This window comes from Suncus etruscus, chromosome 1 (genome assembly GCF_024139225.1).
Source record: "Suncus etruscus isolate mSunEtr1 chromosome 1, mSunEtr1.pri.cur, whole genome shotgun sequence".
In the NCBI taxonomy this organism is placed as follows: Eukaryota; Metazoa; Chordata; class Mammalia; order Eulipotyphla; family Soricidae; genus Suncus; species Suncus etruscus.
The window spans coordinates 172566180-172593940 of NC_064848.1; the positions used below are offsets into that span (position 1 = coordinate 172566180).

The following is a 27761-nucleotide window of genomic DNA, read 5'->3' on the forward strand; positions in this document are numbered from 1 at the left end:
TTACCTACTAAAGTGAGAGAAAAAAGAAATTGTCTGTTTTTAACTTTTAGTTTAAAAATTACTTCTCTTATAGGAAATTGGACAATATTGGGGACTCTTTGGAGAATTGCTGAGAATTAGTTTTCTTTTCACATGAAAATTAATCAGAATTCTTTTACAGAGATGAATAAGCATATAATTTATATATAATTATAGACACAAATGTGTGCTTTACATTGCAGAGAGAGGACAGAAAATACGTATGTCTTTCAAACAATTCATTTCTACCCTTTTAGGATATTGGATTTAAATTTCTTATTTTAGTTTTGTGTCTCACACAGTGATGCTTTTTTAATCTTACAGCAGTGAGATTTATTCTTAGCTTAGTTCTTGGGAAACTATATCGTCCTAAATTGGGAATTTAGTCCTCCAACATGTGATGCTTGTTCTCTAGACCTTTGAGCTCTTTTTGATTTTGGATTTTAATTACATTATTTGGGTTAAAAATTTCAGTATTGAGCTGTCCAAAGAGTAAAGCTATTCAAGATTTTTTATGATATGTTTTTAAGTCCTAACATTTTGTAAAGATTGTATATGTACTCTGAGTAGTACACTTGTGTTTTCTACACTTCATGTGTCTTGAATGTGCAATTAAGTTTTACAACCCCTAAACTCAAGCAGTGAAGCCTCCAGTGTTCTTACACCAGTCCTTAACAGCATCAGCTGACCCTTCCTCCCCTTGCTGGGTGAAGCTGTCTTCATCTCACTGGCTTTGAAATAAAAGATACTTGGGCAGATTTCAAAATGATGAGATTACAAATGACTTCATTACAAATGCTGTTATGTCTGCCTCAAGTCTGACATCATTTGGGGAAGTGAATGACCTGTCTCAGATTACCAATCCAGAGGGTTTTCATCAGACAGGTGCCTCGGCGGGGGCCTGGGCATTTTTGTTGCCTCCACTAGGAGGTCAGCCAGCAATGCTAAAGGGAATTGAGAAATTTGAGCTACATAGTCTTCTAGGTAGCTTGCATTCCATTGCACGTGAAAATGCTCATAGGAATTCCCACGAAGGAGGGTTAATGCTTCTGTTTCAACCTCATCAAGGTCCCTCTTTTCTTAGAGGATACCACCATAAGGTTGAAAGCTAACAAATACAGATGCTGGCAAAGAAACCACTGTCCTTCATTTCAACTTTTCAGCCAGCATAAAGGATAATGTGTTCTGTCAGTGTGACAGTGTGTACAATATGTTTGTCCTGTGCACTACAGAGAGGTAATGGGAACATGTGGCCTCCTCCTGGGTGAAATGACATAGGCATCTGTTTACCTTTCGGCTCTGTGACACTGGAGGTTTCCAGCCTATTGTACAGAATGCTTTATCTGTGGCCTAATTTACTTTGCCAAATACAACTCTTTAATCCAGAAATTATTGTCCTAAATCTGACTGATGCCTCACCACCACCATTATGATTAGTAGAACAGGAGCATTATTTCAAAATCATGATATTTTTGCCCTACATCACTTAGAAATGTATGGCTTCACTTTGGAACCCTTTTCACAAGGTAAAGAAATATATTAAGTAATTAAACTAAAACACACAGGAAATTAAAAAATAAGGCACATAGGAAGTCATTTCTTTTTTTTTCTTTTTTAGTATGAGAATTTATTCAAGAGGCAAAATTGATTAACATATTGAGGTAAACTAACATAACATAATATAGTAACATAACATAACATATAATATAATTAATATAATATAATAATACATGTAAGTCAAAGAACATTTCTGATTAAAACACAATTTTTTTTATCATAATGGCTTACATATCTTTCACAGTAGTATTTTAGGTACATATTAACATTTAATCAGGGGAATAGCCATCACCAAATATGTCCTCCCCCCATCCCAGTTCCATTTCTGCAACCCATATACCCCACCATCACCCCCCGGGCAGCTAGAGTAGGTGGTCCCCTCTTTGTCTAGCTTACTATTAGTGATCATATATCTGTTTGGTCCTGGTACTCTCCCTTGTTTCCCCCTCTATTTAAGAGGCGGAACTAGATAAATCGAGTTATGTGGTTTTGTTTGAAGGAAAGAAAAGCAATAGATTGGGGCACAAAATAAGAAGAAGGAAAAAGAAGTCAAATATGCTGAAAATGGGCGGAGTCCTTCAAGAGGCTTTCAACCTCAGTTTGAGAGAGGATGTGAAAAAGGTAATTGAAACACCACAACAATACAGAAAGAAATATCAAATTAAATATCCAGTGAGCACTACAGCAATAAAGACAAGAACCACACAATAGTCTCAGTTCTGAAATCAAATCATGCTGGAGTGCAAAATGAAAGAGAAAGATAAGATAAAATAAAATAAAATGGAGACATCAACTTCAATCTTTACACCAAAATAGAGACGTCAAAAAAATAGATTAATTGCTAAATAAATCTGTGGAAAAATGATTGTTTTGTGCTTTTTTTTTTCTTTTTCCCCTGCATGGCACAGTAACTATTGGGGATATTGTAGAGGGAATTCCCTTGGCCTAGGAGATACAGGGTTTCTCCACCCCTGAAGTATACTGTCATGGGATTAACTATAGACTCTCCCCTTGGTGCTTTCATGGTGTATAGAAGACTTCTGCTTCGTCTTGGATGATAAAATCAGACCTCTGTATCTAGAGATTTTGGTGACTGTGCAGCTCAAGGAATAGAGCTTATGATGGTCTTTCTTTGTGGTTCTAGCAGTTATTTTTCTTCAGTGTCGTTTTAATCCATCTTCTATAGTTGGTGGTCTTGGTCATTATGTTGCTCCTAGGATGGAGCCTGGGATAAAGTCTTTCGTTATTTTCCAGAAGATCCGTTCAGTTGCGGTTGTCTCAGTCAGACCTCTGGAATTGGAATCTTGTTTGTTGAACAGATCGTAGACCAAAAGCTAGGCTAGAGCTTCTGTTGCTGTTGTTGTTGTTGTTGTTGTTGTTGTTGTTGTTGGTCCCTGGATGCGTAGTGTCCAGTCCTGGTTGTGACAACCAGTCATCTGTATATAGCGATCTTGGCTTTTGCACAGATCAAAGGGTGACATGTTTTCTGATTTTTGTCTTATCGATAGCTGATGAGGAAGGACAATTTGCTCTTAGATCAAGTTGTTCCCATTTCCTCATTGTCAGGTTATCAATTTAGAACTGGTGCATGTTGGCGTCAGAGCAGCCTTGTGAATGCCCTGGAGGGGATTTGGCTCCTGAAGCTGTTGTGGAGAACTCTGTTGTTTCTATGTCTGGGATCCAGGAGTCAAGGCTGGACGGTTGGTGTCTAGTTCACTGGAGCCTAAGTTGTTTCCACTTGACATACGTTCAGGGTGGGAGATGTCCCTGTGTTGTAAACAAGCCTGAGTTCTTACCCCTAGTAGATAAGAGCTTGTTATTATACATACAATTTCCCCTTTGTTTAATATGTCTTTGCAGGAGGAAGTGCTGCTACATTATATTGCTGGTGGATTTGGGGGTGGAGAGAAAAGAAAACAGACACCTGACAAAAACTAAGAATATATATGCTCACACATATCTAAAGGAAAAAAAGTCTCTTAAAAAAAAAAAGATTAAATAAAAGACATAATTAAAGGAATAAAGTGGGGCTGAGAGAGATATCATGGAGACAAGGCGTCTGTCCTTCCTGTAGAAGGACGGTGGCTCAGATCCCAGCATCCCCCAAGGTCCCCGTGCCCACAGGGGCATTCTCCAAGCATAGAGCCAGGAGCACCCTCCGAGTGCCGCCAGGAGTGACCCAAAAGAAGCAAAAACAAATCAAATCAAATCAAATAACAAAAGCTAAAATAAAACAAAACAAAAGAAACTAACAAGAATAAAAAAGAAAATAAAACAAAGAAAAAGGGAGAAAGTGATACAGGAGATCACTTTACATTTGGGGAAAAACAGGATAAGAGGTTGTGTTATATAGGTCTATACTTATGATGAAAGTAGGGTTCCCCATTGTCTTTTGAGATTTCCTCGTGAGGTGTGGGGTCCAGGCAGGGAGGTCTTGGGTAGAGTTCTTGCAGTGGGGGTCCTTTGGAGCTAGTTCTGTTATCAAGCCACAGTCCACATTAGGGAGAGGTGATTAGGAGGGCCACACTGCATGGGTCAGTCGGGGTGTTGGTTGTATTTTCTTGCTGGGAACAAGGTGAGAGTTTGAGTGGGTATCTCTTCAGTTGGATAGTGGGTACTGGCTCGTTGGGGTAGGAAGTCGGTCTTGATGCCTACTGGATTAAGAACTGAGGGTGACGAGTTATAGTGTGGTGGGGATATCGGGTGGGATTGAGGGGTGAAGGAATAGTCGGATTTCTGGAGGAGGGAGAGGGAATAGTAGATGGGAGGGATTGTATAGGGTATAGGTATAGGTTGTTTGTGGTTTAGGTTTGTCCCTTAAGGAAGATTCCTTCTCTGTGTGATCCTGCCCACATGTAAACCTAAGCTAGCTTAGGTGTATATTAATGTAGAGAGGTGTGGAAGGCAAGAGGTGCGCTGAGTACTAAGTATAGTACTTGTAAGGAAAGGAAAGTAATAGATCAACTTTTGGGTATGTATAGGTTTCGTGTCTCGAGTACTGACCATTGTGTTAGTGAGGTCTATCTATATAGGTGTTTACTCTTTTCAGTTTTGTCCACAGCATCCTATATGTCAGCTTTCCTTTCCTAAGGGAGGAGGTAACCATGTGGTTTTTATTTGACATGATTGAATTGATGATAGTGAGGAGGAGAAGGTGGAAGAAGAGGGAGACAAGAAAAGAAAATAGGAAAAACAAAACAAAACAAACCAACAATCAAACACCACCAACAACAAAAATACGAAGTAATGAGAAGAGAGGGTATAAGAGCAAGGGCATGTTAGTTTGGTTGAATGTGTTCGATGCTTAGGCCCTGTGGTAGAAATCTGTAGGTCTCAGTTGTTGCTTCGGTACATAGGAAGTCATTTCTATGAAGTATGTATAAATGTAAGGGTTACCAGATATTACAAAATAGTATTTTTTTAAGGTTTGCCCATTTAGTCTCTTATTTAAGTTACCCATTCATAAAACCTATGAAATTCACTATTATCCATCAGGTGTTTGCCAGAATTGTCTTTTCTCTATGTTTTCTTTCTTTAGGGCTGGGGTCTCAAACTCAATTTACCTGGGGGCTGCAGGAGACAAAAGTCGGGGTGATCCTTGAGTGCAAAGTCAGTAGTAAACCTTGAACATTGGGGGGTGTGACCCAAACAACTAAAACAAAACAAAACAAAACAAAACAAAAAAAGATTCCTCTAGGGCAGGGCCACAAAATGTTGTACGGAGGGCCACAAATGGCCCATGGGCTTCGAGTTTGAGATTCCTGCTTTAGGGGGTCCTAAGAAGTAGTACAGGATTTAAAGTGCTTGCCTTGCCTTGTATATAGTCAATCCCAGTTCTATTCACAGAACTACTTATGGTCCCTAGACTTCTATTAAAATGTGACTTGCAGCGGTAAAAGTATTCTTTTCCAATCTTTCTTATAACCCCGTAATTTACCAAGTTGTTTATTAAATAGTTGTTTCAGGCATTAAACATCCAAACACCAATCCTACCATCATGATCTTTCTTTAACCAGTGTCCCCAATCTTCTACCCATCACCATCACCTTCCTCCATATAGGCACAAACAAATTTACTTCATATAGCTTAGTATAATGTAAAGGCAAATGGAATTATGGAAACTTAAATCAGCCCAGGCCAATTTGAGATGATTATTCTATCTCTCCATGGTGTTACAAAAGTCAGTATCTAAGGATTTACTGTTCTGTGGTTGGTGCAATTTTGAGCCACTGATGTTAATGGTTAGACTCACAGAGGTTGGTAGATTACTGATAGATGACACCAGGTTATTACCCAAAACAAAGGTGTTCCTCCAATTTCCTCTTTACTTTTTACATCTCCCTTTGCCCTTTGATATGTAAAACCCCAACTGGATCTCACTTGACCCTCCCTGGCCCAGGTGAACTTTTTTTTCCATTTGCTTTTTTTGTTTGTTTTAGTTTTGGGCCACATCCAATATGTGTGGGTTTACTCCCACATACAATGGGGTTACTCCCAGCTCTGCACTCTGCACTCTGCTCCTGGAAGGCTCAGGGGACCAGATGGGATGCTGGGAACCGAACCTGGGTCCATCTTGGGTTGGCTGCATGCAAGGCAAACACACTGCTGCTATGCTATCGCTCTGGCCCCAATGAACTAATTTTAGTAAAGAAAAGTCAGTCTGGCTTGGCTAGTGAAGAGACCTTTAGGCAAGAAGCCACTGACTTCATGACTCTCTCCTGACTGTCTTGATTCATTATTTCTTTACAGCTACCCTGTTTCAGACCTGTTCACCTGGGATTATGGTGTGCGGGGTAATTTCACAACGTGGGGTTGATTTTACAGATTACTATGTAATTTTCCCATTAGATTTCCTTTGATACTACTGAGCTGACAGTATTATAGGATATTGAGTTCCAGGATTTATAGATCAGAAATAAAGTTGTTGGCTTGGAAGTTTGATAAGGCTAAGTTGAGGATCTGGGCCTTTTCTTTGGAGGGTGTAGAAGGTGGTTGCAGTTCATGCAGAAAAGGGAACCTGCCCTTCCCCCTTTCTGTGGATGTCACAGTGGTATCAGTCAGGACTGAACTACCTGGGAAGTATCAGTAGTCATTATTTTCTTTTGCAACTGGATGGAAGAGCCCTATGAGTTTATTGCCAATAAGATGGTAGCTGTCCGCAAGGCCTTTTATTCTGTTTAACCACACCTGGTGGTGTTCAAGACTTAAGCCTGGCTCTACACACTCAGGAGTCACTCTTGACAGTGCTTAGAGGACCACATAGATGGGGATACTGAATCTGGGTCTTCAGTGTGCAACAAGCTCTCTATCACTATCTCTTTGATTTTCTGAAGTAATTGCTTTTAATCTGTGGGTGGATAGGTGTCATATTCAGTGCCTGCCCACAAAATGGTAAGAACTTATCACAAAGTGGTAAGAATTTATGACAAAGTGGTAAGAGTGAATGAAAGGTTAATTCTTAAGGAGTTAACACTAGACAAGAAACTGGTTCTGTAATTCTCATGTAAAATTATGAATGTGTATGCATATGTGTGGCCTGTTTGTGAATGTTTAAACCATAAACTACACATAAGTACATGTAAGTGTAACTGCATGAGTATGTAATCATATTTAAGCACACAGTTGCAAAAAACATTTTCAAAAACTGAATTGAACTTAAAGTGAGTATATTTACAGGAATGGATGACCCATCTCTCTGCTACTTGGTTAATAGGGTCTTGAATAATGTGGATGTTTCTAAAGTGGAAGGCATAAAATGTTTAAATCATGGTCCCTAATATGTTACAGGTAGAAATTGTAACACACACTGGACCCCACAGACGTCTATGGATGGGTCCACAGTTCCAGTTCAAAACCATCCATCCCTCAGGCCAAACCACAGTCATATCGTCCAGTTCATCTGTGTTGCAGTCTCATGGTCCAAGCGATACCCCACAGCCCCTGTTGGATTTTGATACAGATGATCTTGATCTCAACAGTCTCAGGTAAGAAGTAAGAACTAGGGAATGATTCACTAGTTTTATTTATAATAGCACCTTAAGTATTGTTTATATATCTCTGGTTGGCATATATTAATGTTGAATGTATGTATTCAATATTCAACATATATATTGAATATATAATGTTGAATAGAAGGTGTGCACTGCAACTTGTGATTCATTATCGCATTCAGGGTGTGGCATGAAATATATAACCTGTGTTTGGGAATGTATTTTTCCAATTCAGTATGCTTTTTGATACCTTATTCAACATATGTATACCTAACTCCTTAAGATATAATTTTATACTCCTAATCTCTCTGGTATTTTCTTTCATCTTTCTAATTCTGTATTTTTTTCTTACTTTAGAATTAAAAAATTTTGGTGAAAAATTTTTTATGTCTAGTCATTTATATTTTGTCATATATACATGTCTATATATTCTCTGTACCTTGTAAGACTCATAATACAAGGTATGAAGTATGCTTTTTATTATAGGACATTTATACAGTACTTAGGGGCTTTTGTAATGTCAGATTTACCTCAAGATTTAATTATTTTTACTAAGTACTTAGGGGCTTTTGTAATATCAGATTTACCTCAAGATTTAATTTGTTTTACTAAGATACTATATATTGAGGTACATTGGACAGTGATGTAATATAATCACCTTTTCCTAGATTTATCTTTTTTTTGGTTTATTTTTCTTTGGGCTACACCTGGTGATGCTCAGGTGTTACTCCTGGCTCTGCTTAGGGGAACATATGTAGTACCAGGGATCGAACATAAGTTGGCCAAGTGCAAGGCAAGTGTATTCATGGCTGTATTATCTCTCTGGCCTACATAATTTCTCAGAAAATAACTCAGGAGGGCTGGAGAGGTAGAGTAACCTTCAGCACAGCTGGAAATGGCCCAAACACCACCCCCTCATTTTTTTAAATAATAAAATAAAGGTACATAACATTTTGAATCTAAAATGGCCCTCTAAACTTTTAATTGCATTTTATTATAAAATTTTATTCTGGGCTAGGAAGATAGCACGGAGGTAGGACGTTTGCCTTGCTTCTAGAAGGACAGTGGTTTGAATCCCGGCATCCCATATGGTCCCCTGAGCCTGCCAGGAACAATTTAAAAAAAAAAAGAGAGAGAAAAGAGAAAATATTTATTCTAATTGTATGCTAGAAATAGGCTTTTATCTTTTTGTTCATGTTAATAACAAATCTTTTAAGGGGAAGGGCTCATTTTACATATATTACTTAGTATCCTTCTTTCTATGTTTCTTTTTTGCTTTTAAAAATACTATTTTGGGAGCTGGAGAGATATCACAGCAGTAGGCATTTGCCTTGCATGCGGCTGACCCAGGGTGAACCCGAGTTTAATTCTCGGTATCCCATATGGTCCCCTGAGCCTGCCAGGGGCATTTTTCTGAGTTCAGAGCCTGGAGTACCTCTGAGCACTGGTAGGCATGGCCCAATAAACAAAAAAAAAATTTTGTATTATAACTTTATTATTTCCAAGTTCATAATACAGTTGTTCAAACTCTAATTCCACCAATGTGACCATCCCTCAGTTTTATATTAATAACACATCTTTATAAGATAATAGATTATTTTAATAGTTCATATAGAAAACATGTCTTTAAATGTGGTTTTTAAATTTTTGTATTTTGCTTAGTTTGCTTTTTATTTTAGTTCTTCCTCCTATTTGTTGTTGGTTTGTGGGTTTTTCCCCCCCATTTTTTCAATATTTTCTTCAGCTTTCCAAAAATGGCACTTTCCTCCAATATAGTGGGTGGTAAGCAAATTTTCACTGCTACCAGTAGTAAAATAGTAAAATGTAATCTGATTTAGATAGTGAATTTATTTTCAGGAAGTTCAGTCAATCCTCAACTTTGTGATTCAAATCATAGGCATTTATTAGACATTTGGTTATCTAAATGTTACCAGAACTTTTAAGATGAAAAACTCATAAAATTATGTCTAATCCATTCCCTCAGCTATTCACAAGACTTCATTTCTTCCTTCCTTCCTTCCTTCCTTCCTTCCTTCCTTCCTTCCTTCCTTCCTTCCTTCCTTCCTTCCTTCCTTCCTTCCTTCCTTCCTTCCTTCCTTTCTTTCTTTATTTCTTTCATTCTTTCCTTCCTTCCTTCCCCTTCCTTCCTTCCTTCCTTCCTTCCTTCCTTCCTTCCTTCCTTCCTTCCTTCCTTCCTTCCTTCCTTCCTCTCCTCCCTCCCTCCCTCCCTCCCTCCCTCCCTCCCTCCTTCCTTCCTTCCTTCCTTCCTTCCTTCCTTCCTTCCTTCCTTCCTTCCTTCCTTCCTTCCTTCCTTCCTTCCTTCCTTCCTTCCTTCCTTCCTCTCCTCCCTCCCTCCCTCCTTCCTTCCTTCCTCTCCTCCCTCCCTCCCTCCCTCCTTCCTTCCTTTCTTCCTTCCTTCCTCCCTTCCTCCCGCCCTCCTTCCTTCCTTCCTTCCTTCCTCTCCTCCTTCCTTCCTTCCTCTCCTCCCTCCTTCCTTCCTCTCCTCCCTCCTTCCTTCCTCTCCTTCCTCCTTCCTTCCTCTCCTCCCTCCTTCCTTCCTTCCTCTTTCCCTCCTTCCTCTCCTTCCTTCCTTCCTCTCCTCCCTCCTTCCTTCCTCTCCTCCCTCCTTCCTTCCTCTCCTCCCTCCTTCCTTTCTTACTCTCCTCCCTCCTTCCTTTCTTACTGTCCTCCCTCCCTCCTTCCTCCTCCCTCCCTCCCTCCCTCTTCCTTCCTCCCTCCCTCTCTCCTCCTTCCTCCCTCCCTCCTTCCTCCCTCCCTCCTTCCTCCTCCTCCCTCTTTTCTTTTCTTTTCTTTTCTTTTCTTTTCTTTTCTTTTCTTTTCTTTTCTTTCTTTTCTTTCCTTTTCTTTCTTTTTTTTCTGATGCCTGATAGCTACCCTGTCCCTTGCTTTGGAGGATGCCTCCAGCTCCTACATATGCAGTCTGTCCCTATGTTTCATGATGTCCTCTAGATATCTTAGTTACTCTTTCACTTCAGACATACCTTTCTCCAAAGAGCTGACAGAACTCAAGTTTGCAGACCTAATAATATTTTTGGTGTCCTTTCAGAATTTTTGGCAGGAACTTTTTATTTTAAGTCAAATATTGGGCATCTAAAATGATTAAAACATTTTCATGTTTGCTTAAAATCATGCTTTGGTTTTTCAACATATGAAAACTTTAACTAACATTTTTGATTGCTTTGGTTCCCCTCTTAACTCTCATGAAAACACTGTTCTTATGGAGAATTTGAATAGCTTCTTTTCAGTTCAGAGTGTTTTGTGTAACAGCGTTTTCCATTTAGCTTCAAATAGAAATTCACCTACTAAGACTTCTCCTTCCTGGTTGATGTCGCTTTGTTTTAGTCCCTTATCTGTTTCCTCTACATTTTGTTAGGCTTCTGCATAGTACTTTATGACTCTAGGACATAACTTTTTATTGTGAAATCTTCTTTTAGGTATTTTTATGGGGAATTAGTGTACTTCCAAATTCTCAAATGATGCTTTGGAGGTCTGGGAATCTCATCAGCTTTTGACAGCCAAATAGGCAAGGTAAAGACCCAAGGATTACCCTGGCCACACCCAGCCATATATAGGCAACATGGGCCTTTAGAGCTGCATCCCTATGATGCTTCCCGAAGCATGTGGCAGTGGCTTCAAATTAAAATCAGCCATTCACATACAAGGCTAGTGCCTTAACTCCTATGCTCTCTTATCTGTCAATCTCGTATTTATTTTTAGGTTCACAAAATTCTTTACACCCACTCCTCCTCCTAATTCCCCATCAAGTATCACTACAAATTATGTGCTGCTTTGATAATCTATCCCTTGACATCTTTACCAGAAAGGGAACAGGAAGTCATAGAATTGGCTATTATAAGGAAAACAGATAAGACTTAACCTCATGTTAGGTCCTTGCTTGAGCAGAACTGAAATATAACAAATTGCCAAAGAAATACTGGTTTATAGATGTGAGAAACAGGTAATAAAATTTCTTTTTCTTTCAAGATTAGTTCCTGAGAAATTGGTTAAGTTTAATTTCAGTTTCTCATCTATTAGTGAACATATCCATCATTTTACATATTTTATGTATGTACATGTGGGTTTGTGTTTTTGGTGAAAGAATTTCAAATTGTACAAATTAAAGTTCAATTATACAGTAAGTGTTGTAGGCATAGTCACCAATATTATTCATTTAGATTGTTGATCTTTATTTTCATTCATGTGTAATCTATAAGTCACTTTGCAGTTATGTTTTTATAGACACATTATGATTTTAGTATTTATTAACTATTGTACAAGATCAACATTCTGAGGATAGAACCCTGGTTGTCTGCATGCAAGGCAAAAGCCCGACTTGCTGTGCTATTGCTCCAGCCCCAGATTTATCATTCTCAAGTAGCTGGAGTTCTTTGAGCTAAATTGTATTTTTGCTGACACTCTTATTAATCCTTATATTTTGGTAATTTTATGATAATAAATCTGATTATACTGATTCTTGCCTATATTCTGGCAGGCACATTTTAGCATAGCTGTGATTTGCTGTTATTATCCTGTGCTATTGTCATATATAAAGTAACTTTTCCTAAAGTTAAGTGAGTAACTCAAAATTTATATCGGTTATTGCTATTTTTTATAGGACACATTGCTGTTTATGAATAGCAAAACATTTCTGGGGGGTTGGGCCACTCCTGGCATTGCTCAGGGATTACTCCTGGCTCTTTGCTAGAGATGGTTCATGACTAGACATGGATCCCATATGGGGTACTGGAATTGAGCCTTGGTCAGCTGCATGTAAGGCAGCTACCTACTTGCTGCACTATCTTCCAGCCCTCATTGAGCTGCAAAACTTTTCATATCTATGTCTTGCAAATACCATGGCTTAGGTATTAAGTATTTCAGCTTTTACTTGATCATTCTAATTTATTTGTTTTAATTAATGCCAGTTTCTCAATCACATCAAAACTTGTATGACAGATACTTGCATGACAGAAAAGAGGGTTCAGAATACAGACAATGTTTGTTGTGCTTTATCCTTATATAAGATTTAGAGACTGTAGCTTCCTTGTTTATTATGCTTTAGAATGAATGGGTCTTTAATAAATTGGGCTATTTCAGCATTCCTGATTTAAGGTCTGTTGTAGCAAGCGACAGTTTTGATGCCAGTAACATATGTGAATTAAATTAAATTGCCTTTCAGGATTCAGCCAGTCCGCTCTGACCCAGTCAGCATGCCAGGGTCATCCCGTCCTGTCTCTGATCGAAGGGGAGTTTCTACCATGATTGATGCTGCCTCAGGTAGAAAATAGCCTTCAAAATGTTTTCTGGGTAGTTTTGTGCATTTTTAATTTCTTGTACAATATAAAGAATGATCTTTTTTCTTTACTCCCTATTTTTTCTTTAGTTTATTTTGGGATTTTTGTGCATGTGTTTGTATGTCTGTGTTTGTGTGCTAAACCATTATTTTTTATACATTTATTGCCAGATAATGTCATGCATTTAAATATTATTAAGTTTGCTGAATGATGCCATGGAGTTGACACTTGATTAAATGTAATGAACACAGTATTGAGGGCTACAGGGTTGATGAATTTTTTGCCTTTGATCTGTGAAATGTGGAGAAGCAACCTTGACAGAGAACGTAAATACAGTATATGGATTCAATTTACTCAGCCTGTTGAGTATTGAAGTGCCTGATCGTGGGGAAGTTGAGGGCCCAAATGCTGTATTAAATGGTTTTGTTATTGAAATCATAAAGTTTAGAAATTCATTAACTCTATTAACAGTTATTAACTTCTTGCTTTTGGAACCAAGCCATGAATATGTATCTTTAGTACTTATAAGTAGATCTTTGATTTTGTAGGTGATACTTGGCTACACTAGTATTGGGAAACTTTTTTGGCTGCTCTGCAAAATAATAGAACTACTTGTAACAATACCTTTTCTCATATTAAACTCAGTGATAAAGTGATGCTTATATTTTATTAGGTACAGCTGTAAGACATCTGAGACATCACACAGTAGGGTTTCATCAAAAATAAAAGGTGTCTTAGAAGTAGAATTAAACTCAGTTTTAGTAAAAAGTTGAAAGGATTTTAATCTACAGCAATTTTTGAATCTCTAGAGACCACTGATATGATTGAAGTTAATACTGAAAGAAAATAGAAACATACACAAAATTGATTTGTGAAGGTCCTGTTTAAAAGATGCTTCTGTTTTTATATCTATATATTTTGAAACTGACAGCTAACGGGGTTTTTAGGATTTTAGACCTTTGTTTTTTCGTTTGTTTTTGTCAGTGGATTGTACCTGTGTCTGATTAATCTAGCCTTGTCTGGTGGTTGTCTTTTTTTAACAGACTCTTGCTTTTGAAAACTGATACTTGTTTTTCTGCTTGAGCTTGGCAAGCATGGCTACTAACTAGAATCAAACACCGAAAAGTTTAACTTCTTGATGTTTGCATCCTTACATTGACTGAATTATTGTTAAGGGAATTAAAGGAGGAATCTTTACAGAAGTTTACTCTCAGAATGGTCACATATCCATTCATCTGGAATTCTCATTTATAATTGTGCATCCTGGAAGTTATGTATTTCAGTCTGATGTAATTTATTAAGGTCCAGTTGAGGTTCTCCAATGTTCTGAAGTTCACATGTTATTTTTCAGAGTGACTTGGCTACCAGCAAGTAAGATAGGTCACTAAAGCAGATAGTGTGCTAACTATAAGTTAACCCATTCGATACAATCCTCTGTGTAGTATCCATTATTACTCCCTCAGCTCTGTTTGAGCATTTCTTGAGAATATCTCATGTCACAAAGAGGAACTTCAATGAATTACTGAAATCATAGTTTAATTTTATTTTATTATGAGAACGATTTTTTAAGTTGATGTTTGGATAAAGAATTCTATCTTGGTGCTGGATTTATGTCAATTTCTATCAGATACATGTAATTTATATTCTGTAAATATTGTTTTATAGATGTCTTTTTATGTCTATAAAGGATTTTATAAAAAGATTTTAGCAAAAGGATTTCCTGGTGTTTGAGCTCTATTGTTGCTTCTCTAGGTCTGTTTTCTTTCCAGAAAGCCAATTCCTATCTGAAAGACAGCAAGAGCAATGAAATGTATGTGCTGCTTATCTAACAGTAACTAAAGAAACCTTGTAGAATAAGTTATTAAAATATTATTTACCTCTCAAATTATTTGGGCTATGAATACTTTTTTTTGGAAACCACAATTTTTCTAATGAAATAATCATTGTACCAGATTGACTTTACTATTGATGTTTAATAAGATAAAGAGAGGAGAGGGACTGGAACCATCCTAGGTTCAATTCCATATGGTCCCCTGACCACTGCCAGTAGTGATTCCTGAATGCTGAGATGATGATGATGATGATGATGATAATAATAATAATAATAATAATAATAATAATAATAATAATAATAAAGTAGATGCTGAAGGGCTTGAGTTCTTTATGAAAAGAAGATTATTGGAAAGTTATTTTAGTTGGGCCAGAGAGATAGCACAGCGGTGTTTGCCTTGCAACCACCAATCCAGGACCTAAGGTGGTTGGTTAGAATCCTGGTGTCCTATATGGTCCCCCATGCCTGTCAGGAGCTATTTCTGAGCAGACAGCCAGGAGTAACCCCTGAGCACCGCCGGGTGTGGCCCAAAAACCAAAAAAAAAAGTTGTTTTAGCAACTGTATTAAAAGGCATCTAATACATGTTTATAACTGTTTCTGAACCAGTAAGTGCTTTTCTGATTATGACTCAAACATTGGAGTCAGTTGCTTATTAGGAAGATACCTGTCTGCAACTCTGATGGCCTTTACTCAGAGACAAGTGGACTCTGCTTATTGAAATTCAGTATTTTGTCTTTAACTTGAAATGATTTCTATGTCCATTCTATTGTCTTGTTATTTGTTCCAATGGCACTTTATAGGTATCCCTCTGAATTTAGTGATAATTCTTGTACTGCCTATTTAACTTAGTTCTGACATAATTTCTTATCTAATTACTTTTAGAGGCATAGATTTTGAAATGTAATGTATAAACACTTTGAAAATCATATGATTTTAAAATAAAAATATTGTATTTAACCTTGGATTTCTGTGTAACATTTAGATAACTATATGAATTAGAAGTATTACTCTAATTCAGACTAAAAGGTAGCAAAGCATTGTGCCAATTTTGGTAAGAAATATTTTTTTCTTGATTTCTTTGTTATCTAATGTATCTGTGCCTCAGTCCTTCACATCTGATGAGCACATTTCTGAAAACACATGCTTTTCACTTGTTATTGACAATAAATTAGGATCAAGTATGTTTTCAGATGTATATGAATCAGCTCCTTCCTGTCTATGTTTAAGCATATGTCCTTTAGGCTCCACAAACAAGTGAATGCTTTCTAAGTAATATTAGGTCCATAACACATTTCATTTGGTAATGAAATATTAAGGACTCAATCCTTAATATTATATGAAGGCTTGAGTTTTAATATTTTTAGGACATCCCCTTCTTGGCTAGTGATAAGGCTGTTCTGAAAAAAACTGTTAGGATTTACCCTTCGATATAGGTTGCTTTAAACAAATGGAATTGAAGGAATTGCTTCATTTTTCCTGCGTCAAACTAATCAGCATTTATGTCATACACTATTAATAGACAAAGCATTGCATGGATGACTTTTTCTTTATATGCCCCATTTGGTTAATTTTTGAATTTTTTACTACTTTTTTCTATAATATGTGTACTTCTTTTGATAAGGCATAGCTGAAGAGAAAAATAGAATGCTAGCTGTCCATTTTCAAAATTTTCTTCATTGGTGATTGTTGTTTTGTTCCAAGTCTTATGGGCCATACCTGCTAAATAATGCCATAGTCACTCTGGTTGCTTTTGAGAAACCAAACAGGAGCCTAAAAGAATGCCCTGGCTTATAGCTATGTTAAGGAAATTGGCATTTCCTGAGAAAAAAACTAAGAATAACAGAAACTTATTTCTGGATTGTTTGGAGAGAAGACATCTTTGTCCTCTAGCAAACATTTTATTGAGAAAATCTATTCAATGCAGTAGGATTATGTACATTTCTGAGGAAACTGACAATGGGAGAAAGAAAACTGACAGATATACACTGAACTTACCTTTTAGAGCAGGGTTTGATACATAAAAAGACAGCTATGTCAATCATTTAAGTAAGGTTATATTGACTATCTGGAATTTGTTGTTATTCTTTTGTGGAAAAATTTATTTTGTATAGTTGAAATAGCTTAAATAATTATAAGAAATTCTAATTTAGTGGCCAGAGCAATAGTACTCTATGTAGGATACTGCCTTACACGTGGCTGACGTGCCAAACATCTCCAGGAGTGATTCCTGAACAAAGGGCCAGGTATGGCTCCCATTCTCCCCTACATCCCCACAAAACAAAAATAAAAACAGAAACAAAAAATAATTATAATTCGGGAGATATTTTTCAGAGATTCTTTTCAGTACTCAGCTTTCGTTACTATCAGAAATATTTGCTTTCTGATAAAAATGAGTCATTAAATTTTTCTAGACTTCTTAGATTTTTCCTGACTTTATTATTGGTTCCTGCTTCATGTTGGATGTATGAGACCTTTTAAAAAAAAAACTAATGCTTATTAGAAAAATATGATTGGTCACTGACAGAGACATTGTTTACACAGTCAAATCTCGGCTGGAGCGACATTGTTATAGAGGCATATTTTTACCTTGCAGAGATTCTTCAGATACACTGGGGAAAAAAAATTATATGTAAAGATGATATTTCATTATGTGTAGTTACCATTCCAGCGAGGCATAGAAGCTTAGTCTTTGTATCATAAAGTCATCAGATATAGAAGAGATGCTGGTGGTGGGAAGCAAAGAAAAACTCTTCAGTCTATGGACAGTGGTGAAGCCAACTTAACTCTGTACTCTTAAAGCTGGAGGGATGGAGAGAGGGAGAGAGAGGATAAAGAGAAAGAGAGAAAAGCAAAATGCTTGTCCCAGAGACAGGCAGGGCTACGGGATGGGAAGAAAGTGGGGGATATTGGTGGCGGAAAAGGTGCACTGGTGAAGGGTAGTGTATGTTCTATGTCTGAAACCCAACTATGTACATTTCTAACCACAGTACTTAACAAAAGCAATAAAAATATAATAAAAACTATATTACACACACACACACACACACACACACACACACACACACACAAAGCTGGAGTCAAGTGACAGGGCCATAACATTAAAATTGTGGGCTTGAACTTTCACTAAAACTTTCAGGTCATGTTTTCAATCTTTCCATTCCTCTCTGCACTGTATAGAAAAAAATGGAATTTAAATTTCCATATACAAAAAAATTTTCACCTGTTCTGGCAAGGATATGTTCAGGTCATTTCCTAAAATAATTTCCAGATAGAAATACATAACATTCTTTAGAGTTATTGAGGTATTTTTTGATTAAATTATCTGGTTTTCATTTAATAGAATCCCAGATATTCTTTGTGATTATAAGGTGACGAAAACTCCAGGCATACTTGTACATTTGGTATTGAAAGCCTGTGTGGGATCAGTAAGAGGATTATGGATGAGGGTGAAATTAAAAGAAGGCTTAGTCTTGACCTGTGAACAGAACCTCAGAGGGGAAAATGGAGGTCAGTGTGATTTTTATTTTGACACTATACTTGAAACAGGAAATATTCAGATATTGATTGGAATTTTTTAAATCGGAAACAAGGAAGTTTGTGCATTATTTCAACTGTTGAATTCCCACTATCTGTATAGAATCAAAGTAATATTAGAGAGATGAAGAATAGCAGAGAAAGACTTTCCTATCAGGAAAGTACTCAGCTACATCTTTCTTTTTCTGACTGAAGTATTCCTCTCATTCTTCTTTCTGATATTTATAGGATGTTAGAAGATCAAAGTCAAGTTAACAGTGTGAAAAAGTTGAAAAATTTAGTTCAGCACAATTAAGAAAAAAAAAGATTACCCCACTTGAAGATGAAGAAAAGGTAAACAGAAGTAGAAGAAGCTATTGGGAAAGTTTTTTTCTGGTGACACATTGCTTCTTTGAATAAATCTTTGTGTCAACTAAAACCTTGCCTTTGCTTTCTCTGTCACAAGCACCAGGTCTTTGACATGACTTTAAATCTTTCCTAAGCATTTTGAGAAGGAATTGATGGAATTCTCCCTACTGTTGATATACCAGGGAACACATAATTACACAGGACTTTTTTGACCAGAAGACCCAGCATTTCTTTTTTGTGTGTCTTTATTGCTACATCTTTAATACAAAACTGTACTGTTTATGCAGCCTGTTCTCTGAGACCGTAGTGGCAGAGGGACAATATTGGGGGCAGTATTAGAATTTGTTTAAGTCTGAACCGGGAATTCCATTTGTCTTAGTGACGTGAGTGTCAAACTGTTAGTGTCACACTATTTTAAATTGTGTCCAAGAGCCTGAGAGGCTTATGCCTATAGGTGCCATCTATAAACTTTGAAACAAATAAAAGAGCCTCTCAGCATTGCCCAATGCGCAATTAAAGAAGCAGCCTCGGACCTCACCCGGGCAACTAAGAACAGGAGCTCCTGATAGTGTCCTGGATGGTGATGAAAACTCAGAGAAAAGCTAAAGCAAACAAAGTGAAAACAATGTTTAAGGGATGAATCTAGTCTTGCAAGCTCCTGTGGTGGAAAGAATAGTGATAGTAAAAGGAACCTTTGCTTCTAATCTTAGGTCTGCTAATAACTACTTGTCGGGTAAATTGTTTCAAAAGCCTAGTTTTGCTTCCATAAAATGAGAGCATTGAAGAGTGTTATTTCCCCTCCCAATTTGAAAGAGATCATTTGTACTTTGGATTGCCTTTGAAAAGTTGTAAAAACTAGTACTCAGCTTTGCATATAGCAGGTGTGTACATATGGGGACATAGATATGGTAGAGCATATTCCTTCCATGTGTGGGGCAGTCTGAGTTCCATCTTTGATACCTGTTACTCCCCCAAACACTATTAGATATATCCCTAATGCAATCAGGAGAGCCACTACCTTTAAAACCACAAAAAAAAAAAATACCCTCATTGTATAGTTTGATGAAATTTTAAACCCATGTAATTACCGTTTAAATTAAAACAGAAGTATTCTCATGAAATTCCTTGTTCTTCTAACAGTCATAGAGATAATCATTGACTTTTATATCACACCAGAAAAAATAGCTATTTCTGTATGGAATTTTATGGAAATAGAATCTGTAAGTATTCCATGTTTGGTTTATTTCCCCCCCAAATATTAATGTTTGGGTTTTTTTTTTGCTTGTTTTTTTGTTTTGTTTTGAGATTCATTCAGGTATTACATATGTCACTGGTTTCTTTTTTATTTTTTGTTTGCTTTTGAGCCACACCCAGTGACGCTCAGGGGTTACTCCTGGCTACGTGCTCAGAAATTGCTCCTGGTTTGGTAGACCATATGGGACGCCGGGGGAATCGAACCGCGGTCCATCCTTGATTAGTACGTGCAAGGCAGATGCCCTACCGCTTGCGCCACGACTCAGGCCCCAGTTTCTTTTTAAATTGGTGTATTTTAGTAAAAATATAGCATAATATATACATATATATATCTGTTATCTTGTTTTGGGCTACTACTGACTTATTCAAAATAAAAATATTATAAAATTTCTTAAACTTATATGTCTTTTGAGTATATACCTACGCACTGAACTTTCAGACATATACCTAGTACTGAACTTGCTGACTTAAAAGTTCAGTATGTATTTAACTTAAATAGGAACTGCCAAGAATGTATTCCGAAGTGTGTTTTACCACTTTACTTTCTTAACAGCAGTGTATCATTTGCTCTAGTGAATGTGAACTGTGGTTTTATGGTGAATATTGTTATTGAGCATCTTGAATATACTTAATGTTCATTTTAATATCTTCTTTTTCACTGTCTTTTCTTGTAAAATTTTTAACTGGTTTAATTTGGTCTTTTGTTTATTGAACTTTATAAATTCTTTTTTCTGGATTTTTTGCAAATATTTTGCTTTAATTTGTTTTCATTGTCTCCTGGATTATTTCGATAAACAAAGATATTCTCATTGTCTTTCCCTGTATGTTTTGTGTTCCAAGTACAAATCTTTTCTTCTGGAATTGAATTAGCATCTTTTTCTCTGGAATCTATATGTTTAAATCTTTGCATTTAAGTCTAAGATCCTCTTTAAATTATTTTTCATTATGTTATAAGACAAGGATCAAAGTTAAGTTTCTTCCAGTTACAGTAATAGTTTACTCCAGCAATAGTTATCAAAAAGATATGTGTTTTCTTTGATATATTTCATTGATGTATTTTTTCTGGATTCTTAATTTTGTTCCATTTATAACTAAAAATCTGTCTTTATGCCATTATCATTCTATCTCAGTCAACAAATTTGACATTATGCATCTTAATTCTTCCATTTTTTCATATATCTTGGATGTACTAAGTTCTTTACATTTTCATAAACATGCATGCGAACATAAATACCAGTTGTTTCCATGGACTCCTGGAAATCCCCATTTAAGGGGGCCTGTGAATGGAAACTGTTTTTATAACAATATGGAGTCATTATATATATTTTAATACTGTATTAAAAATTTTATAGATGGTACAAAAGCTATAATAGATAATGTATATGGTCTCCTAGCATACATAGTAAAAACACCAAACTTGTCACCAAAGCTACCTACTCAAAGTATGTAAAAGAAAAAAAAAAGGTGTAGAACAGGAGAAAGTTCAACCAGCTGGAGCACATGCCTTGCATTTTGGAAGCCTAGCTTCAACCGCTGGCAATGCATAATTCCTGCAGCACTGCCAGGACTGATCAAGCACTGAGCCAGGAGTAGCCTCTGTGCACTGCCAGGTGTGGCCAAAAAAAAAGAGCAATAATTATTTAGGATGTTTTTATACAAGCAAAAGTCATTAGTTTTATTACATTTGAAATTTGAATAAAGAATTTTATTACATTTTGGTGCCTGTGTAGTTCTTTATTATAATCCCCATGTCACTGTGAATTTAAAGTAGTTTAGTTGTTTGAAGCAATGCACTTGTTTGATTTTTGTAAACAAACTGAACTAACAATTGTTTTAATGGAGTACCATTTTACTTGATAGGACAGTCAACACACTATTTTGACATTATTAATATTTGACACATTATTCTCAAAAATAAAGTTATCCCTGTTACTTCAAGGATAATGACTGATAAAATCTGGGTCAGAGAGAGAGTGGCTTTTATGTATGTGACCAAATCAAGATCGAATCCCTGGCACCGCTTCCCTTGACCACAGAGCCGGGAGTAGCTCCTGAGTAAATACCCCCCAGAAAAGGTCTCACAATTTTTTTTTTTTTTTTTTGGTTTTTGGGCCACACCCGGTGACGCTCAGGGGTTACTCCTGGCTATGCGCTCAGAAGTCGCTCCTGGCTTGGGGGACCATATGGGGCGCCGGGGGATCGAACCGCGGTCCATCTCCTAGGCTAGCGCAGGTAAGGCAGGCACCTTACCTCGAGCGCCACCGCCCGGCCCCCTAAGCTCTCACAATTTACCGTCATGGATTATATTCTAGTATTAAGTTGAAGAGTTTTCAGTTGCCTACCCAATAGTTTTCCATTATTCAAAAATACTTTTAATGAAATAAGTAATTATTATAGGCTATTAATATGATTTTATATCATATAATATTATAACTCAATATTTGGTAGCTTAACTTTTTGATAATAAATATTAACTTTATGATAATACAGATTACCTAATGTATGATATTACAAAATTACGTATGGTAATGAACTCATTCCAAGTCTAGGAGAGGATTTTAATATAGTAAAATATGAAAGGTGGTAATGTTTCATATATTATTTCAAAAATTGTTTTAATGCCACTTTAAAGAGGTATGTAGCCAGCATCTGAAAAAGCCCTGAGTAAGACCAGCTTATCTTTTCTTAGTTCTAAGACAAATCTCATAACAGAGATTTAGGAATTGTTTTATCTATCTAGAAATCATTTTAAGGATTTTCTCCCCAACAAGTAAAATCATCAATAGTCTCACTATATATTTGTTGGTATGAAAATTATTTTTAATAAACATCCCACTTATGCTAATATCATTAATGTTATTATTTTAGATGTGTTCATATAAATATAGGTGTTTTTATTGTTAGTAGGCATAGGGCATCTAAATTCTTTTGGATACCTCTTTTTTGGAGCACAAAGGCATTAGTAGTTTGAACCTACATACATATGTGTGAATGAGATTTGATTCGAATTTCATTTATCCTTTGTTGTTTTTAGTTGTCTGAGCCACACTTAGCTGTACTTTTAAGAACTGAGTCATTCCCTGCCATGGGTGGAAGTTGGCCCAAGGGGTCTTCAGGTATCAATCCTAGGTCCTTGGCCCTCATATATTCATTCTAATCTACAGACATTTTTTTTGTTTTATTTTGTTTTGTTTTGTTTTTTGGGCCACATCCAGTGACACTCAGGGATTACTCCTGGCTATGTGCTCCTGTTTGGGGGACCATATGGGATACTGGGGGATCAAATCGCAGTCTATTCTGGGTCAGCCACGTGCAAGGCAAATGCCTCACTACTACAATATCACTCTGGCCTCCCCAGACATGTTTTATGCAAAAAAATAAATAAGTAAATAAAATTATTGTGTTTCTACCAATGCAATGTTGAAGAGAGGAGATCTTTTTTTTTTTTATCTTAATGATTTTTTTTTAATGCATAATTTTTTTTTATTTAAACACCTTGATTACATACATGATTGTGTTTGGGTTTCAGTCATAAAAAGAACACCACCCATCACCAGTGCAACATTCCCATCACCCAAGTCCCAAATCTCCCTCCTCCCCACCCAACCCCCGCCTGTACCCTAAACAGGCTCTACATTTCCCTCATACATTCTCAATATTAGGACAGTTCAAAATGTAGTTATTTCTCTAACTAAACTCATCACTCTTTGTGGTGAGCTTCCTGAGGTGAGCTGGAACTTCCAGCTCTTTTCTCTTTTGTGTCTGAAAATTATTATTACAAGGGTGTCTTTCATTTTTCTTAAAACCCATAGATGAGTGAGACCATTCTGCGTTTTTCTCTCTCTCTCTGACTTATTTCACTCAGCATAATAGATTCCATGTACATCCATGTATAGGAAAATTTCATGACTTCATCTCTCCTGACAGCTGCATAATATTCCATTGTGTATATGTACCACAGTTTCTTTAGCCATTCGTCTGTTGAAGGGCATCTTGGTTGTTTCCAGAGTCTTGCTATGGTAAATAGAGCTGCAATGAATATAGGTGTAAGGAAGGGGTTTTTGTATTGTATTTTTGTGTTCCTAGGGTATATTCCTAGGAGTGGTATAGCTGGATCGTATGGGAGCTCGATTTCCAGTTTTTGGAGGAATCTCCATATCGCTTTCCATAAAGGTTGAACTAGACAGCATTCCCACCAGCAGTGGATAAGAGTTCCTTTCTCTCCACATCCCCGCCAACACTGTTTATTCTCATTCTTTGTGATGTGTGCCATTCTCTGGGGTGTGAGGTGGTATCTCATCGTTGTTTTGATTTGCATCTCCCTGATGATTAGTGATGTGGAACATTTTTTCATGTGTCTTTTGGCCATGCGTATTTCTTCTTTGTCAAAGTGTCTGTTCATTTCTTCTCCCCATTTTTTGATGGGGTTAGATGTTTTTTTCTTGTAAAGTTCTGTCAGTGCCTTGTATATTTTGGAGATTAGCCCCTTATCTGATGGGTATTGGGTGAATAGTTTCTCCCACTCAGTGGGTGGCTCTTGTATCCTGGGCACTATTTCCTTTGAGGTGCAGAAGCTTCTCAGCTTAATATATTCCCATCTGTTAATCTCTGCTTTCACTTGCTTGGAGAGTGCAGTTTCCTCCTTGAAGATGCCTGTAATGTCCTGTAGTGTTTTGCCTATGTGCTGTTCTATATATCTTATGGTTTTGGGGCTGATATCGAGGTCTTTAATCCATTTGGATTTTACCTTTGTACATGATGTTAGCTGGGGGTCTAAGTTTAATTTTTTGCAAGTGGCTATCCAATTGTGCCAACACCACTTGTTGAAGAGGCTTTCCCTGCTCCATTTAGGATTTCCTGCTCCTTTATCAAAAATTAGATGGTTGTATCTCTGGGGAACATTTTCTGAGTATTCAAGCCTATTCCACTGATTTGAGGACCTATCCTTATTCCAATACCATGCTGTTTTGATAACTGTTGCTTTGTAGTACAGTTTAAAGTTGGGAAAAGTAATTCCTCCCATATTCTTTTTCCCAATGATTGCTTTAGCTATTCGAGGGTGTTTATTGTTCCAAATGAATTTCAAAAGTGTCTGATCCACTTCTTTGAAGAATGTCATGGGTATCTTTAGAGGGATGGCATTAAATCTGTATAATGCCTTGGGGAGTATTGACATTTTGATGATGTTAATCCTGCCAATCCATGAGCAGGGTATGTGTTTCCATTTCCGTGTGTCCTCTCTTATTTCTTGGAGCAGAGTTTTATAGTTTTCTTTGTATAGGTCCTTCACATATTTAGTCAAGTTGATTCCAAGATATTTGAGTTTGTGTGGTACTATTGTGAATGGGGTTGTTTTCTTAATGTCCATTTCATCCTTATTACTATTGGTATATAGAAAGGCCATTGATTTTTGTGTGTTAATTTTGTAGCCTGCCACCTTGCTATATGAGTCTATTGTTTCTAGAAGCTTTTTGATAGAGTCTTTAGGGTTTTCTAAGTAGAGTATCATGTCATCTGCAAACAGTGAGAGCTTGACTTCTTCCTTTCCTATCTGGATTCCCTTGATATCCTTTTCTTGCCTAATCGCTATAGCAAGTACTTCCAGTGCTATGTTGAATAGGAGTGGTGAGAGAGGACAGCCTTGTCTTGTGCCAGAATTTAGAGGGAAGGCTTTCAGTTTTTCTCCATTGAGGATAATATTTGCCACTGGCTTGTGGTAGATGGCCTTCACTATATTGAGAAAGGTTCCCTCCATTCCCATCTTGCTGAGAGTTTTGATCAAGAATGGGTGTTGGACCTTATCAAATGCTTTCTCTGCATCTATTGATATGATCATGTGGTTTTTATTTTTCTTGTTATTGATGTTGTGTATTATGTTGATAGATTTACGGATGTTAAACCAGCCTTGCATTCCTGGGATGAAACCTACTTGATCGTAGTGGATGATCTTCTTAACGAGGCATTGAATCCTATTTGCCAGGATTTTGTTGAGGATCTTTGCATCTGCATTCATCAGTGATATTGGTCTGTAATTTTCTTTTTTGGTAGCGTCTCTGTCTGGTTTAGGTATCAAGGTGATGTTGGCTTCATAAAAGCTATTTGGAAGTGTTTCTGTTTGTTCAATTTCATGAAAGAGTCTTGCCAAGATTGGCAGTAGTTCCTCTTGGAAAGTTTGATAGAATTCATTAGTGAATCCATCTGGACCTGGGCTTTTGTTTTTCGGCAGACATTTGATTACTGTTTTAATTTCATCAATGGTGATGGGGGTGTTTAGATATGCTACATCCTCTTCCTTCAACCGTGGAAGATTATAAGAGTCCAAGAATTTATCCATTTCTTCCAGGTTCTCATTTTTAGTGGCGTAGAGTTTTTCAAAGTAGTGTCTGATTACCCTTTGAATCTCTGTCATATCAGTAGTGATCTCTCCTTTTTCATTCCTGATACGAGTTATCAAGTTTCTCTCTCTCTCTTTCTTTGTTAGGTTTGCCAGTGGTCTATCAATCTTGTTTATTTTTTCAAAGAACCAACTTCTGCTTTCGTTGATCTTTCGGATTGTTTTTTGAGTTTCCACTTCGTTGATTTCTGCTCTCAGCTTTGTTATTTCCTTCTGTCTTCCTATTCTTGGGTCCTTTTGTTGAGCATTTTCTAGTTCTATTAGCTGTGTCATTAAGCTACTCAGGTAAGCTCCTTCTTCCTTCCTGATGTGTGCTTGCAAAGCTATAAATTTTCCTCTCAGTACTGCTTTTGCTGTGTCCCATAAGTTCTGAGAGTTTGTGTCTTGATTGTCATTTGTTTCCAGGAACCTTTTGATTTCCTCCTTGATTTCATCTCGGACCCACTGGTTATTGAGCATGAGGCTGTTTAACTTCCAGGTGTTAAAGTGTTTCTTCTGAGTCCCTTTGGAGTTCACAAATAATTTCAGAGCCTTGTGGTCAGCGAAGGTAGTCTGCAAAATTTCTATCCTCTTGATCTTCTGGAGGTATGTTTTATGTGCCAGCATGTAGTCTATCCTGGAGAATGTCCCATGTACATTGGAGAAGAATGTGTATCCAGGTTTCTGGGGATGGAGTGTCCTATATATATCCACTAGGCCTCTTTCTTCCATTTCTCTCCTCAGGTCTAGTATATTCTTGTTGGGTTTCAGTCTGGTTGACCTGTCCAGTGTTGACAAAGCCGTGTTAAGGTCCCCCACAATTATTGTGTTGTTGTTGATATTATTTTTCAGATTTGTCAACAGTTGTATTAAATATTTTGCTGGCCCCTCATTTGGTGCATATATGTTTAGGAGAGTGAATTCTTCCTGCTCTACGTACCCCTTGATTAATATAAAATGTCCGTCTTTGTCCCTTACAACCTTCCTGAGTATAAAGTTTGCATTATCTGATATTAGTATGGCCACTCCAGCTTTTTTTTTTCTTTTTTTTTTATCTTTATTTAAACACCGTGATTACAAACATGATTATAGTTGTATGATTACAGTCATGTAAAGAGCACCCCCCTTCACCGGTGCAACATTCCCACCACCAATTTCCCAGATCTCCCTCCTCCCTACCCCCCTACACCTGTACTCGAGACAGGCTTTCTACTTCCCTCATTCATTCACATTTTATGATAGTTTTCAGTGTAGTCATCTCTGCAACTGCACTCATCACTCTATGTGATGAGCTGCATGTCCTGAGCTGCACCTACCAGCCCTCATCTCTCTTGTCTCTGAGATACTGTTAAAAATGTCCTTCATTTTTCTTAAAGCCCATAGATGAGTGAAACCATTCTGCGTCTTTCTCTCTCCCTCTGACTTACTTCACTCAGCATAATAGATTCCATGTACATCCATGTATTGGAAAATTTCATGACTTCATCTCTCCTGATGGCTGCATAGTATTCCATTGTGTATATGTACCACAGTTTCTTCAGCC

General features: G+C 37.1%; 1 protein-coding gene across 1 annotated transcript in view; it reads left to right on the forward strand.

The window, feature by feature from the left end:
• The window catches only part of BCAS3 (BCAS3 microtubule associated cell migration factor), a 662199-nt gene that overhangs the window by 351169 nt on the left and 283269 nt on the right, over positions 1-27761 (forward strand). Inside the window, exons 24-25 of the mRNA XM_049764542.1 lie at positions 7363-7559; positions 12763-12860. Coding sequence (XP_049620499.1) covers positions 7363-7559; positions 12763-12860 — 295 coding nt within the window. The remainder of the gene's footprint in view (positions 1-7362; positions 7560-12762; positions 12861-27761) is intronic.